The sequence below is a fragment of the Rhinoderma darwinii genome, chromosome 5, assembly GCF_050947455.1.
Source record: "Rhinoderma darwinii isolate aRhiDar2 chromosome 5, aRhiDar2.hap1, whole genome shotgun sequence".
Taxonomy (NCBI): Eukaryota; Metazoa; Chordata; class Amphibia; order Anura; family Rhinodermatidae; genus Rhinoderma; species Rhinoderma darwinii.
In genome coordinates, this window is record NC_134691.1 from 296,979,199 (window position 1) to 296,994,589 (window position 15,391).

Below are 15,391 nucleotides of genomic sequence, written 5' to 3' on the forward strand. Positions count from 1 at the left end.
ATACACGGACATAAATTACCTGCTCCTGCATCCGCTGGTCTAGGCTCCTTGCGCCTTCGCTTCGTTGAACATATGGCCGGAAGTCGTCATCTTACTGTCCGGCAGCGGCTTCCGGTCCACGTGAAAATTGCGCCGGATTTCGCTCTACGAACTAGCTTCGTTTTGGTCTGTGTGGGAGCGGCGCATGCACCGTTCCCACACAGACGGTGTACGCTTATGTGAATGGAACGGCTCCCATTCGCATTCTCTATTGGGTTGTATGTGCCGTATTCCATCTCTGTATGTGTCGTTAATCGACACATACAGAGATGGAAAAAAAAATTACAGCCCCCATAGAGAAGTAAAAGTAAGAACACTGTAAAAAGTTTAAAGTCACAACACTAATAAATAAAATTGTTGTTTATATTTTATTAAAAGCAATACAATAAAAAAAAAATATTCATGACACCTTCCCTTTAAAACCACTTTACATATTCTATTTATGTGCTGTGCTTCAGCTATTGAAGTTACAAACCACTTGTAAGAATAACTTATCTGCCCCTGCTCACAACACTTCTTAAGACGATTATTGTACAAATTTTTGTATAATCTTTCAAATGTTAGAGATAACCGCCATGTGTTATAGCGTGCATCGATCGAATGACGAATGATAAATCGTTGGGTTTCCGTATATCGAGCACCTCTACTTGGGTGAAAGATTATGGTACGTTGCCGCCACATCCCCTTGTCTAATCCGAAATCTTCCAGTGGTTAGCAGATCAGAGATGAGGTGTGGGCGAACGAGCAATGATAGCAGTAACAACTGAACAGAGATAATCCTTAGCAATTATTGTCAATGTGTAATAGACCGTCTTTCGAACGCAAACTACTCATCACTCGCGACTCGTTCATGAAAGAATATCTGCCCGTCTAAGGCTGGGTTCACACAACCTATTTTCAGATGTAAACGAGGCGTATTATGCCTCGTTTTACGTCTGAAAATACGGCTCCAATACGTCGGCAAACATCTGCCCATTCATTTGAATGGGTTTGCCCACGTACTGTGCCGACGACCTGTCATTTACGCGTCGTTGTTTGACAGCTGTCAAACGACGACGCGTAAAAGGACTGCCTCGTCAAAGAAGTGCAGGACACTTCTTTGAAACGTAATTTGAGCCGTTCTTCATTGAATTCAATGAAGAACAGCTCAAGATTACGGGCGTCAAAGCCGCCTCGCAAAATGAGAGGAGGTGCTTTTACGTCTGAAACGACGCAGCTATTTTCTCCTGAAAACAGTCTGTCTTTTCAGACGTAAAAGCCAGTTCTCGTGTGCACATACCCTAATAGTTCCCTTACTCATCTGCTCACAGATGACCGAGATAAATAAGAGGCAGGAACCAAAATATATTGAGAGAAAACCACAATATCAAATAACCACCACAACTGATAACCAAAGTATTTTAGGTAGTCACAAATATGCGATATAGACAAATCTGATGTCATGAATGGCATTCCTGAAGATATGACAACTGCTTTACATTTGCCCTTAAATAGAAAATTAATATAGTGGAGGGGGGTCATCTGCATGGGAACCCCCTCTATTAGCCAGAGCCGAGAGTCCCTCTTAAAGAGCAGACCTCCCTGTAGCAGACCCATACTAGTATATTACATTTGAATGGCTGGTATGTAATACTACAAATGCACGGCCAACTTCTGAAACCCCCACTAATTAATCTGTCCGTTTTTAGAGTAGGTGTAATACTGTGTAGTTTTCATTCTTTTAGTCAAATGTGTTTCCTGGAAGTGGTAAATGTGACTTTTACACCCATTTTGCAGGTGATTTATAACATGAGTCTAAATAAGCCGTTATGTTTTCTTTTTCACTTATATTTTTACATATTTTTCTAGCTATTTGAATACGATTGAAAATGCCTTGGCATCAGGTGATAGCGTATTAATTGAAAATCTAGATGAATCCATTGATCCTGTACTTGACCCTCTTTTGGGAAGAAACACTATTAAACGTGGACGGTAAGTTTCACTACTGCAAAAAATAGATTAGCTACTGCATTGTTTACGGATAATTTTGTTAATTGCTGACAATCTTTATATATGTGCATATATATATATATATATATATATATATTATTTTTTTTATATTTCTTTTTTTAACATACGTCGTCTTCTACTACAGTTAAAGATTTTTGGTTCCTTAAGGGCTTGTTTTGGTCCGTCACCGTTCACACTTGTTCATATACCAGGTATTTTCACTTCAATGGACCGGATTGTATGCATGGTCCTTCGGATCCAACCCACTAAGAATTTTGAATTGGTGCTACAAGAATACATTGTAAGCACTTAAAAAATTAGCGCACAATCCTATTTAAAGATACCAAAAAGGGACTTTTTGCCGCTCAACACCCTGGTATCTAAATGAGGCGATGGATTACCATGTTGCTGTCTCTGTCAGAAATTCAAATCCCAGACAGAGCCAGCAACGTAGTCATTATCCATCTAGTTTACAAACTTATATAAAACACAAAATGCTCAAACCATTGTCAAATATTTTGTTAGAAGATAGCAAGAGAAAATCTGAACAGAAATTTCTCTTCCCTTATACCTGCGCCATCTGGTGGTATAACAACCATATCAACTAAGAGACCGCTTATATTCACAACTCCAGTGAAGAATAAAAACCATAAAGAACAATAAAGACTGTATGAACAATCTGTGCTATGCGCACCAATAACTATAATCATGACTAGTTACAAAACATTTAATTTTTACAAAATAAATCATTAGAAATAATACAGATCTAAGCCAATTATATCATTATATGTTTATAATATGTAAATACCACAATGTTCATACACCTCATCGTAATACTAATAATATAAATAATAATTATTATATATAAAAAAAACAGGGCCTCCCTACACATCTCTAGGAGGTCACAGGAAATAGGCCCCTTGCTGTATAGATCTATAAGAAGATCCCAGTGGAAATGGTAGTTACATATTTTGTTAGTTATAGTATGTAACCGGCCTGGCTGGTTAACTGTCCGTTGTAGCCACAATAATGGTAAACTGTCATTCAGGAGCCTCAATCACGGAAGAACAATTTTTAATATATGTCTCTTTAACAATACCCCATATTATCCTAGTTGTGACTCTAAATCCAGCCCTAGTTAAAATTTCAAGAATATCTTGTGTTCCCTGAGTCTCCACCACATTGTTCTAATCTCATAGCAGTTTCCAGTACTTACTGCTAATAGTGTCAATGCAAATATGCCACCAGGTGTAGTAGACCATTCATAGTGCCCCTAAGACAGTGTTCCTATCTCATTACATGATCACAGCCACTGAAATTTAGCTATTTCTGTATCTGTTGTCAGAGACCGGCACTGGAGAAGACACCTTTGACAGAAAGGGTCACAAATGTGTTTGATATGTGAATTGAGGGGTGCCACATCCCCTTCATTTTTTAAACAGTCACTGCTGCTCGTTCACACTGTCAGCTGGACCGTGTACTACTGCTCAGATTGGGAGTGAGCTACAGTATCCGACACAACCATATGTATGGACAAGCCGCTGTCTGTTTAAATTGTGGATGGGATACGGTGCTCACTGGGGTGCCGTAGCCCCTTCTTTCTTTTGTATGATGTGGGTTGGGCCGCCACCTATCAAACATTGATTACCTATCCTAAAGATAGGATATCAATGTTAAGGCCATTGAAAAACTCTTTAAACCAATTGTGGGCAAACAGTAGGTGATGACCTACTGGTAGAACACAGGGTAGAGATCAGTAGATCTTGATGTTAGGCCACAGACTATTTTTACTGCTGTCTTCAACACAGAAGTGGGGAAAAATGCATCCTTATAGGTTTCTAGTGAAATGCTCATTGTTTGATCATATAGGGATTTGTGAGGTTGCACTAGTGCTATTGCTGGTAAAACTCACACATTCCCTAACAGCCAATATACACTGAAGCATAGAGCGGGGCAGAAGGAAGGAGCAGTATGAAGAACGCATGTGGTGGCGCAAGCTAAGATTGTAACTGTGGCTGCTATCTTGGTTATGGGTCACTGAAGCATCACAAATGCAAAAAATATGCAGCATCATCCTTTATGTGCCCTATACACATGTCTCTGGTCTCCCAGTAGATCACCTAACTCAGGGTACACAAACAGTAGATCTCAGGCTGAAAACGTGTGGTCACTCCTAATTTAGGCTACTGAATATTGTTCAGGGATAAGCTGTTTAAAGGGAATCAGTCATGTCGAGCTTGCAGTCTAATCTGCAGGCATTATGTTATAGAGCAGGAAAAGCTGAGCAGATTGATATTTAGTTTTTTGGGAAAATATTCAGGCTAACCTGTAATTTTATTGATTTAAATTCCTGCTCACTGTGGGCTGAAGAGTCAAGTGGGCGGTCTCAACTATTGATTGACCGCCTTCCCTGCATAAGTGTGCATACAGAAATAGCTGCCAGCCACTGGACTCTTTAGCCCACAGTAAGTATCCTGAACCTTTTCTCGCATATCTATATAAAAATCTGTTGAGCTCCTCCTGCTCTATAACATAATGCCTGCAGATGGGGTAGCATGTTTGACGTTACAGGTTCCCTTTAAATAAAGAGTGATCAATAGTTTTTCCTTACTACAATCCTATTATGCAGGGTGAATGTGCTTTATATGTGGATACTTACACCAGAAGGAAAAGCTAAAGCAACGGTTTAGAACTTTTTATGCTCACCTAATTTTTCATTTAGAGACACAATTCTTAACTGATTCGACGTGTCTAATTACATTTCTTTCTCGTACATTTCTTTTAAAATTAATAACGTTTGAGTCATTTATTACATATAAGTGCATATTCCTCAAGTCTATACATTTGCATGATAATACAGAGAGTTTAGGGGAAAATGTTTTTTTATTTTTTTATTAATTGTTCTATTTACTAATTCACATTTATAGAAATAAAAGCTAATGGTTATGCTTAAAATTTTCTTTATATAATTTTTCATTTTATACAATATGAACTATTTATTTCCCTATAACATCCTACACAACTCCTAGTAATTTGCAATATACAGTATCACAGTTTTGGATATTTTTTAATGGCTTGCCAGGATATAAATTCCTCCTTTGAAATAATGGCTAAATAGATGGTTGTGATATATTTGGTGCAGTCCAACAGTTGAAGTTCATTAATAATTGGAATGTTGTGGAGTATGAAGTAATGAATACTAATTACTCCTTTCATGTCTGACAGCACCCTGCGGACCAATCCATCAGCTCAGACTTTAATTTGGTTCCAGTAATGGTTCTATCAATAGTACATTAATTCTGTGTTGAAAAGATATACAGTTGAACCTGACCCACACCGTAGACTCTGGTGTCATAAAATGGCCACATACTGACAACAACTAGGCAATTACAAATAATTAAATCTACTGCGCTTTAGACACTACTAATTTAAAATAAAATATGTCTTATGATATCAATTGACAGCGGAAAGCGTAGCAGGAAATATTTATTGAATTGTATCCATTCCAAAGCAAATGTTCTTACTTGCATATTTTGCATATTACGTCTGTAAAGGATCTTTAGAAAAAGGTAATATCCCTCTGTGGTTACCTGAAATTTAGAAGAAAGATATTTCTGTAATGTCTAAACTATTTAATACAGTTCATCTCATCATTTGAAGTTTTGTGTGTTTGAAGAGAAAAGGTTTATATGGTGAGATATGTGTTTTTAATGTATGTAATTAATTAATTCAGAATACATTGGATTATTGGTAATTTATAGCTTCCATAGGAGCTGCCTTTATAATGAGGAGTCCCCAGTGTGTCTGAGTTTTCTTTGCCAAAATGACTAGCTATCCTTTTCATGCAGAATAAAGGTTGTCCAGGGTTTGAAAACAGGTCTGCTGTCACGGGGTCCATAGAAGTGGTTACTGTTACAGGGTCTATAGAAGATAGGGTGCACCCACTGTGTTGACCAGGAATTTGGCAGTGTCGGTAAAAGATTAGCAAAATACAAATCACCAGAGAATACAACTAGCAAGCTAGAGTATGGAACCTAATTGCTCAGGCAAAGAGCAATGGGGGAGGGTACCTTTTATATACCCAGAAAAGCTGGGTGGATTTTGGCGCGCACTAGCCCTTTATGGGAGGAGGGGTCAGCATGCTCGCGCACAAAGGGAGTGCACAAGACGCAGAAGAACAGCGGCGGCATAGAAGTCATGTCTCTTCTTCGTGGGCTGTTTCTGATATTGTATTTCATGTACATTCAAATGAATAGGGCTTGGTTGTAATACCAGACACAGACCTTTTCTTCTAATCCTGGACAAATACAGTGGGGGAATTTATGAACTTTTCTCTTTTCTATGCCAGTTTTCTAGCGTAGAAAATTTGCAAATTATTAGAAAATTGCAATTTGCGAGTTTTGGCCCAAAAAGTAGAGATTAGTAAGGGGCGGGGCCACCCACGGCCCAACTAATTTATTAGAATTTTCACCAGAAATTAGATTTCACTCTGTGGCAAGGAGCATAACAGGATAACAGGGGACAGGCAAGTAGGTAGGCACCACCCCCCCCCCCACCCCCATGATCAGATCTTAAAATTAATGAAAGTAAAGGGGGAAAAAATGAATAAATTACTCACCTCACCACTATTCTACCTCTCCCCCCCCCCCACAGATCTTCTCAGGCTCCCACATAAGGCCCCTGCGCATACAAGGCCTTATATGTGATGCATCACACTGACGTATACTGGATATTGTGTGCTACGTGCCTGCGCCACATATAACATCCTGCTGCTGCTCGGCGTCAGGACCTTGTATGTGCCGTGGCCTGATGTTGGAACCTGAGAAGATCCGGCGGGAGGGAGAAGCAGAGCAGTGAGATGAGTGTACTTTTTTATTTTATGTCTGGTGGGGAGGAGAGGGACAGGGACTGGCCATGCGACAACAATTGCTATGCATGACCAGCGAAAAGGTATGACTGATGTATTAAGAGGCATGTGTCTCTTAATAGATCTGTCGCATCTTATTCCAGCGGAGTAGAATGCGAAGTATGAAATGCCAGTCTTAGTAAATCTGCCCTAGTATGAATTCAAACTTCTGGAACATCGGTGGCAATATATAAATAAGGAAAGATGACGTCCACAGTTGGAGCTTTGTTTTTCTGATATGCAGTGCCATGACCCCTGTAGAGTTATGGATTTAAAAAATTACAGTGGAGAAGCCGGACTCTTGAAATTCGTTAGCATACGGCATGTGAGGATAAATCTATTTAGTAGTGTTAGCGGTGTGAGGGGCCAAAAGTGGTGACAGACTCCCTTTAAATCTATATTCATGCAGAGTATTTGGGGCTCTGTATCAGAAAAACATAACTTACCATCATAAAGATATATTAGAAAATTTGTTTTTTTGGACCTAAAAGTAACCATGTTAAAAGATGGAGATTCACATTAAACATGCAGTATGAATTCTCTAAAACCTACATTTCGGAGGTTTGGGCATGTCTGATAAGTAAATAAAGGCATTTAATATATAAAAATTATGCTTTCTTTTTTTTTAATTCTTCATTATATATATATATATGTGTGTGTGTGTGTGTGTGTGTGTGTGTGTGTGTGTGTGTGTGTGTGTGTGTGTGTATATATATATATATATATATATATATATATATATATATATATATTCGTTTATATATAAAATATATAAATAAAACCAAAAAATATAATAATTTAAAGGGAAAAAGAAAAAAAAACACAAAAAAAACAATTTTTTCTTTCCCTAAAAATTATACTTTAAATAATGATTGTTATAATGGTATAAATCATAAAACTATCATTATATAAAGTTGCCTGCAACATATTTCTAGGTTCTCAAAGCAGTTGTCTTCCAGTCTCTATGTATCATCAGACTAATTATATTATTGTCATAGACCCATAAAGTAACAGAAGAGCAACCAAGCAATGGCTTTGTGTCCCAGATCTTTTATTTCACTCATTAACAGTCAGAGCGATTAAAATTTGTTCCATATTTTGCGTTCCCTACTTCTGTAAATAATATTACTTTCACGTTATACTATTAAATTTAAGATCTATTCTACGAGTATGGGATTGTCCTCATTTAATCTACAGTAACTTGTTTCAATATCTATGTAGCATGGGCGTAACTACAGCCGTAGCAGCTGCTATGGCGCCCAGACGTTGAGAGAGGACAAACAGGTGCAAGAACATTGTTCCTTTTTGTGGGGAATAACAAGTTGGTGGCTTTCTGCTATTTAGCACTACTATGTGGATTCTCTGATATATGGCGCTATTATCCATACCTTTAATTATTGCTACTTATGCTGCTATTTCAGTTCCCTATAGGTGGTGAGGGCCTATTTTGTTTTGCTATGGAGCCCTATGAATTCTAGTTACGATCCTGCTACATTGTATGTCATTCTTTGCATTGTTTCATTCAACAGATATATAAAGATAGGAGACAAAGAATGTGAATACAGCAAGAACTTCCGATTAATTCTTCATACAAAGCTCGCAAATCCACATTATAAGCCGGAGCTTCAAGCTCAAACCACCCTTATTAACTTCACAGTCACTACAGATGGACTTGAGGACCAGCTACTGGCGGATGTGGTTAGCATTGAAAGACCAGATCTGGAGAACCTGAAGGTAAAATAATGAACATAATTTTATGTGTTTAGAAAACGGTAGGTAATCTTTTTTGGTTAATTCACCCTATTGACATTAATGATGATACGTGTGTACCCATTGGAGGAATTTATTAAGACTGGTGTTACATATGCCAGAATTAATAGGAAACAAGACTGCCTTTTCATACACCAGTCTTAGCGCCTGTCCACACGTAACAGAATTGCTGCGTATTTTCCATCCAGAATTGCGGACGGAAAGTACGCAGCAGAATACAGTAGCCGCAAAGTAGTGACACGCTGCGTAAAAGTTCCAACCCGAAATTGACCTTCGAAGCGTATTTTTCGTACCGCAGCATGTCAATTCCTGCTGCGGAAAGGGGACTAAATTGCTGCGTTTTCAAGGGAGATTTCACCATCTCCCAGCATTGAGAAAAACGCTGCAAGATCCGCACCATTTTCTCCAGTAAACCGCAGGAAATGGTATTTTTTTGCTACCGCGAAATGTCTGCTACTTCGAACAGAATTGCTACAAAACTTTTCTGCAACATTTCCATTACGTGTGGACAAGCCCTTAGTCTAAATCTGCAGAAGACAGGAGCTAGCGGAGATTTTACGTTATAATTTACCTCAGTTTATGGCGTAAATTATAGTAAACGCCTCAGGCTGCACATGGCCTTGCCCTTTCTCCTAAGCTCTGTCCGTTTTTTTTTTTTTTTAAAGTGGTGAGAGACGGAAATGGCCTAAAAGTTGCAATTTTAGAGAACTGGCGTAGAACAGTTTATAAATTCCCCCATTGTTTCAACTATATAGTTACAAAGTAAGGGTGGTTAAAAATATACACATGTACTTTAACATTCACATTGGGGCAGATTTACCAAGACTGGTGTTTCATATGCCAGTCATTGTCTGAAGCCCGCAGGAATGAGATGCAACTTAATTATTAAGAGGCGCACGCCTCTTGAGAAATTTGTCACATATCGTGTTTTCTCTGTGCTCCAGAAAGTAAAATTTACACCAATTTCTGGTGTAAATTATAGTAAATTTGACGTGCCGTGGGTGACCCCACCCCTTATGATATTCCCCGCTGACTTTTAAAATGCTGTAAAACCGCAAAAAGGCACAAATAATTGCACAAATATGGCGAGTGACATAATTTGAAGCTTTTTAATGTCCGAAAAAAATGTTACTTATATTTTGCATGTGAGATTCCTTTTCTTCATTAAGAAATAAATATTGTTCAGAAGACAAAATTGGGTAATGAATATGTGAATGATCACGGCATAATTTCCATGCATGTTTTGCAATCCTGTCATCTATACATGTTTAGGTCCTAAATTATTATTCTACATATTTTCTCATGTCCTTTCAGTCCATGTTAACAAAGCAGCAAAACGAATTCAAGATAGAACTGAAGCACCTGGAAGATGAGCTGTTGATTCGCCTATCAGCAGCTGAAGGAAACTTCTTGGGTGACATGGAGCTTGTGGAGAAACTTGAATCCACTAAAACCACAGCTGCTGAAATCCAGCTCAAGGTACGTTCTCTTTGACTAAGGCTCTGCTAACACATGTGTCGTGACTTCCGTTTATAACAGAAGACTCAACGTCGTACAGCGGAAAATAATGGCGCCCAAGGAGCAGGCTGGTATTTAGAGATTAGTGAGGAGATGAACGGAGAGGTCAAGTTGAGACCGCTTTGTATGTTCTTGTAATTATTTACCTCTGGAGGAGAAAATTGATTTTAATAGGAACTGGGTAAAGCTTAATTTTCCCTGTGGTGGCAATGAACCGGGTTTCCGAGCAGATTACAGCGGACCACTTGTAATTAGCTTTTCGTCAAGGGTCCTTCTAACAAAACAGGATTCACGAAAATGGACAATTCCTTTAACAGTGCAATACATTTAATATTTTAAGAAATAGGATATAACCGAGCAACATTTTAGAATACGATAACTTAAAAGGGTTGTCCAAGATTAGAAAAAAAATTCAGTTTCTTTCAAGGAAACAGCACCACTCTTACTTGGGCTGTGTCTGGTATTGCAGCTTATGAAAAATCAAGTAAAAGGGGCTGAAATACAATACAATACCTGACACAGATCCAGTGGCGTAACTACCGCCGTAGCAGCAGTAGCGGCTGCTACGGGGCCCGCGGCATGAGGGGGCCCGTGTCGCCCGCCGGCACGGGCCCCCACCAGCGGGACGTCACTGAACACTACGGCAGAGCAGGGAGGTATCTCCCCGCTCTGCCATTAAACAAAAGACATGTATCCCCTATCCACAGGATAGGGGATACATGTGTGATCGCTTGCATTGATAGGGAGAACGGGGGACTGAAAGTCCCCTGAAGTTCTCCATCACAAACCTCGGACTTCCGGGGATCTGTGTCGGCAGCTCCGGAGAAATGAATGGAGCGCCGGTCGCGCTTGTGCGCATGCGTGACCAGCGCTCCTTTCATTTTTAGTGAGCTGCACAGACGCCGGAAGTCAGAGGTTAGTCATGGAGAACTTCAGGGGGACTTTCGGTCCCCCGTTCTCCCTATCGCTGCCAGCGATCACACATGTATCCTGTGGATAGGGGATACATGTCTTTTATTAGGACACTCTGTAGGTCGCATTTTTTGGGGAAGGGGGGACGCTGTATGGCGTTCCCTACAGGGGGGGCTGTATGGCATTCCTTACAGGTGGGACGACGCTGTATGGCGTTCCCTACAGGGGGGGGCTGTATGGCGCTCCCTACAGGGGGGGCTGTATGGCGCTCCCTACAGGGGGGGCTGTATGGCGTTCCCTACAGGGGGGCTGTATGGCGTTCCCTACAGGGGGGGCTGTATGGCGTTCCCTACAGGGGGGGCTGTATGGCATTCCCTACAGGGGGGGGCTGTATGGCGTTCCCTACAGGGGGGGCTGTATGGCGTTCCTTACAGGGGGGGCTGTATGGCGTTCCCTACAGGGGGGGCTGTATGGCGTTCCCTACAGGGGGGGGCTGTATGGCGTTCCCTACGGGGGGGCTGTATGGCGTTCCCTACAGGGGGGCTGTATGGCGTTCCCTACAGGGGGGGCTGTATGGCGTTCCCTACAGTCCCCCCTGTAGATAACGCCAGACAGCCCCCTCTGTAGGGAACACCATACAGCCCCCCCCCCCGTAGATAACGCCATACAGTCCCCCATCTAGATAACGCCATACAGTCCCCTCTGTAGATAGCGCCATACAGTCCCCCCTGTAGATAACGCCATACAGCCCCCCTGTAGATAGCGCCATACAGCCCCCCTGTAGATAGTGCCATACAGCCCCCCCCTGTAGGGAACGCCATACAGTCCCCCCTGTAGGGAACGCCATACAGTCCCCCCCTGTAGGGAACGCCATACAGTCCCCCCCTGTAGGGAACGCCACACAGTCGTCCCCCCCTGTAGGGAACGCCATACAGTCCCCCCCTGTAGGGAACGCCATACAGTCCCCCCTGTAGGGAACGCCATACAGTCCCCCCTGTAGGGAACGCCATACAGTCCCCCCTGTAGGGAAAGCCATACAGTCCCCCCGTAGATAACGCCATACAGCCCCCCCATAGATAACGCCATACAGCCCCCCCGTAGATAACGCCTTACAGCCCCCTCTGTAGATAGCGCCATACAGCCCCCTCTGTAGATATCTACAAAGGGGGCTGTATGGCGTTATCTACAGGGCGGCTGTATGGCGTTATCAAAAGGGGGGGTTTGTAAAAAAGGCACTATCTACAAGGGGGGGGGGGGTTGTGTGACACCCGGGGGAGGGGGGGCCCCAGTCAAAAGTTTGCTATGGGGCCCAGTCTTTCCTAGTTACGCCCCTGCACAGATCATAGACAAGAGTGGCGCTGTTCCTGAACAAATCGCTACCTTTTTTCTCTTTCTGGACAACGCCTTTAAGATAACTACTTATTAAATATTGTTCAGCTACTTTAAATTCTTACAAAAATACTAAAAAATGTATTGAACTTTTAAAGGGGTTGTTGGTTTTCTTGAATCCTGTATGTCCCTTGACAAACAGGTGATTTACAAATTATTAACTGTAATCTGTGTAAGAACCCAGCGGCAAGTGGATGACCCCCTGACAAACCTATAAACGGTTCCAGGGCATTAAGCAGATAAGTATAAGCTATAGGTACTGGATTTACTTACATATCATTTTTAAGCTTACGACTATACAGTCATTTTGATTGTGTTCTTGTTTTAGTCTGACTAGGGGGTAACCAGTTTGCACACTAATATTTTGATATTAAGTTCTAAAAAAAACTTTTGTGTTTTGATAAAATTCTTATTTGAATAATACCAGCATCCCCTGGTTAAAATCTGTCCTGAAATTCACAGCAGTTTTATTTGCAAGATGTCCAAGTCTCTTTATAGGCATTTTACAGAAATACCAATGTCATGTCTCTCTGATTTCACGAGGGTCTTTATTATTTGACAGGTGGTTGAAGCAAAAGAGAATGAGATAAAAATTAATGAAGCCAGAGAGCACTACAGGCCTGCAGCAGCCAGGGCGTCACTGCTTTATTTTGTTATGAGCGATCTCAGTAAAATAAATCCGATTTATCAGTTCTCGCTAAAAGTAAGTATGTCTGATATCTCAGCTCACTGTCTTTCAGTAGCTCTCCAGATTTTCAGTTACTGCTCTTTCATTAGTGAAAGTTTCTTGTCACCCGAACTCATGGTCATGGTTTCGTCCTATGGTTACTGTAGAAAAAATATTTATTTTAACATAAAGTAGTGGTTTAAGGACTGCAACCCATCATTAATTGACAACAACATGTTACAATATTTATATATCATTAGCAGGATGATCTTTTTTCTTTCTGGTTAATTCACATTTATCCATTATTAAATGCTCGCACTCTTAATGTATAGTGTTAATGCTTCACTTTTAGGCTATGTTCACGGGGTATTTTGCCGAATTTTTTGACTCGGAAACCGCGTCGCAAAACTCGGCAAAAATGGCCCGAAAATGCCTCCCATTGATTTCAATGGGAGGTGTCGGCGTCTTTTTCCCGCGAGCAGTAAATCTGCCTCGTGGGAAAAAGAAGCGACATGCCCTATCTTCGGGCGCTTCCGCCTCTGACCTCCCATTGACTTCAATGGGAGGCAGAGAAAGCGTATTTTGCGCTGTTTTATGGCCGCGGGCGAAAAACGGCGCGAAAATCGGCGTGCAGGGAGAGGAATATCTGCCTCAAACTTCCAAACGGAATTTTGAGGCAGATATTCCTCCTGCAAAATACCCCGTGTGAACATAGCCTTAAGGAGCATGCCAGTGATGCTACAGTTCATGAAGTTCTGGAGTCAATATTATTAATCATAATAATAATATTTATTATTATTCTTTTTGCTGTCACAATTAAAGCATCTTTTTATATTTTATAGGCATTTAATGTAGTTTTCCATAAATCCATTGGTCGGGCACAACCATCAGAAGATGTAAAAGAGAGGGTATCAAACCTTACTGAATGTGTTACCCACTCTGCATTTCTTTACACAAGTCAGGGACTGTTTGAAAAGGATAAATTGACATTCCTATCCCAGATTGCATTTCAGGTAAGTTGTTTTACACATAATGTATTACTTTAAACTGTATGTGCTATAGCTTACTGTTTGAGATTTAATAATATATAATATGGTAGCGATGGCAATCACTTTTTTTTATCAATCAAATAGTTATCATTGAGGTTTTTAAAATACACAATACGAAAAATATCCCAACATCCCCTAAATGTAAAACTTCAAATTCAGCCACGCCTATTAATTTCTTTAACGCATACCTCACTCTTCAGATGACTTTTCAGAATAAGCCGTCATATGTGTATTCATGAGGAATAACATTATTTCTAGTCGTCATATGACTTGTATTCTGCATTTTCAGCAGTTTTCTCCTCTGCAGACTCTATCTCTAATTCTCAGTTATTCTGAGCTAGCGGGCAGTGCCTTTATACACTGCACACAGAGGAGAATCCTGCCCTCCTGTGTTATGGAATCACCAGTTGAGCAATTGCCAGGGTGGAAGTATATGGAATTGCTAGGTGAGCAATTCCACAAAGGCTGCTGGTGACTGCCAGGAAAGAGTGTGCAAATAAATCCGCAACCCCAATCAACAGAATCTAAGGCTACTCTATGGTTTTCGCCTGAGCCCTCTGCAATGCAGGTTGGACTTTGCAGCATAGAACCCAGGTTGTTTTAACAGAGTTCGGTGTTCGATAAGAGGTGCAATGCAGGCAATACCAGAGCAGATAACAAGACAGCCCTAGGGTAAACAGAAAGTCCAAATCACAAAGCTAGTAAATATCAGGGATTTCAGAGGTCAAAACCAGCTGGGAGCAGAAAGTCCAAATCAGCAAGCAAAGGGTAATCCAGAGACAAGCTGTGGTCCAGTTCCAAAAAGTGCAAACAGTCAAAGGTACAGGGTATTGTCAGTAGCTTGATCAAACACAAGGAAACCAGGAAAATCACAAGCAAAGGAAACCGAACCAACCCAGATTTTAATACTCCACCCTTCAATCTGACAGGAAGAAAGACAGAGAAGTGGAATAGGCTCAACATCTAAAACTAGAACCGCCCAGAAGCTAGACTAGTAGGCATGGTAATCTTAAAGGGAGCAGCGTAGCATGCGAGTTTACCAGGAGCTGCAGCATGTCTGTGTATGTCTTTCTCACTCCGCTCCTGCTCCCTCTCCTCTCTACATAGATTGCTTTGGGCACAGTGTCTGTATCTCATGTCTCTCTCTTTCTC

The 15,391-nt window shown here is 41.0% G+C and overlaps 1 protein-coding gene across 1 annotated transcript in view; it reads left to right on the forward strand.

The window, feature by feature from the left end:
• Positions 1–15,391, forward strand: part of DNAH11 (dynein axonemal heavy chain 11) — a 228,068-nt gene that overhangs the window by 184,552 nt on the left and 28,125 nt on the right. The window contains exons 66-70 of the mRNA XM_075827324.1: positions 1,888–2,010; positions 8,464–8,668; positions 10,019–10,183; positions 13,086–13,226; positions 14,033–14,203. Of these exons, the coding sequence (XP_075683439.1) occupies positions 1,888–2,010; positions 8,464–8,668; positions 10,019–10,183; positions 13,086–13,226; positions 14,033–14,203 (805 nt within the window). The remainder of the gene's footprint in view (positions 1–1,887; positions 2,011–8,463; positions 8,669–10,018; positions 10,184–13,085; positions 13,227–14,032; positions 14,204–15,391) is intronic.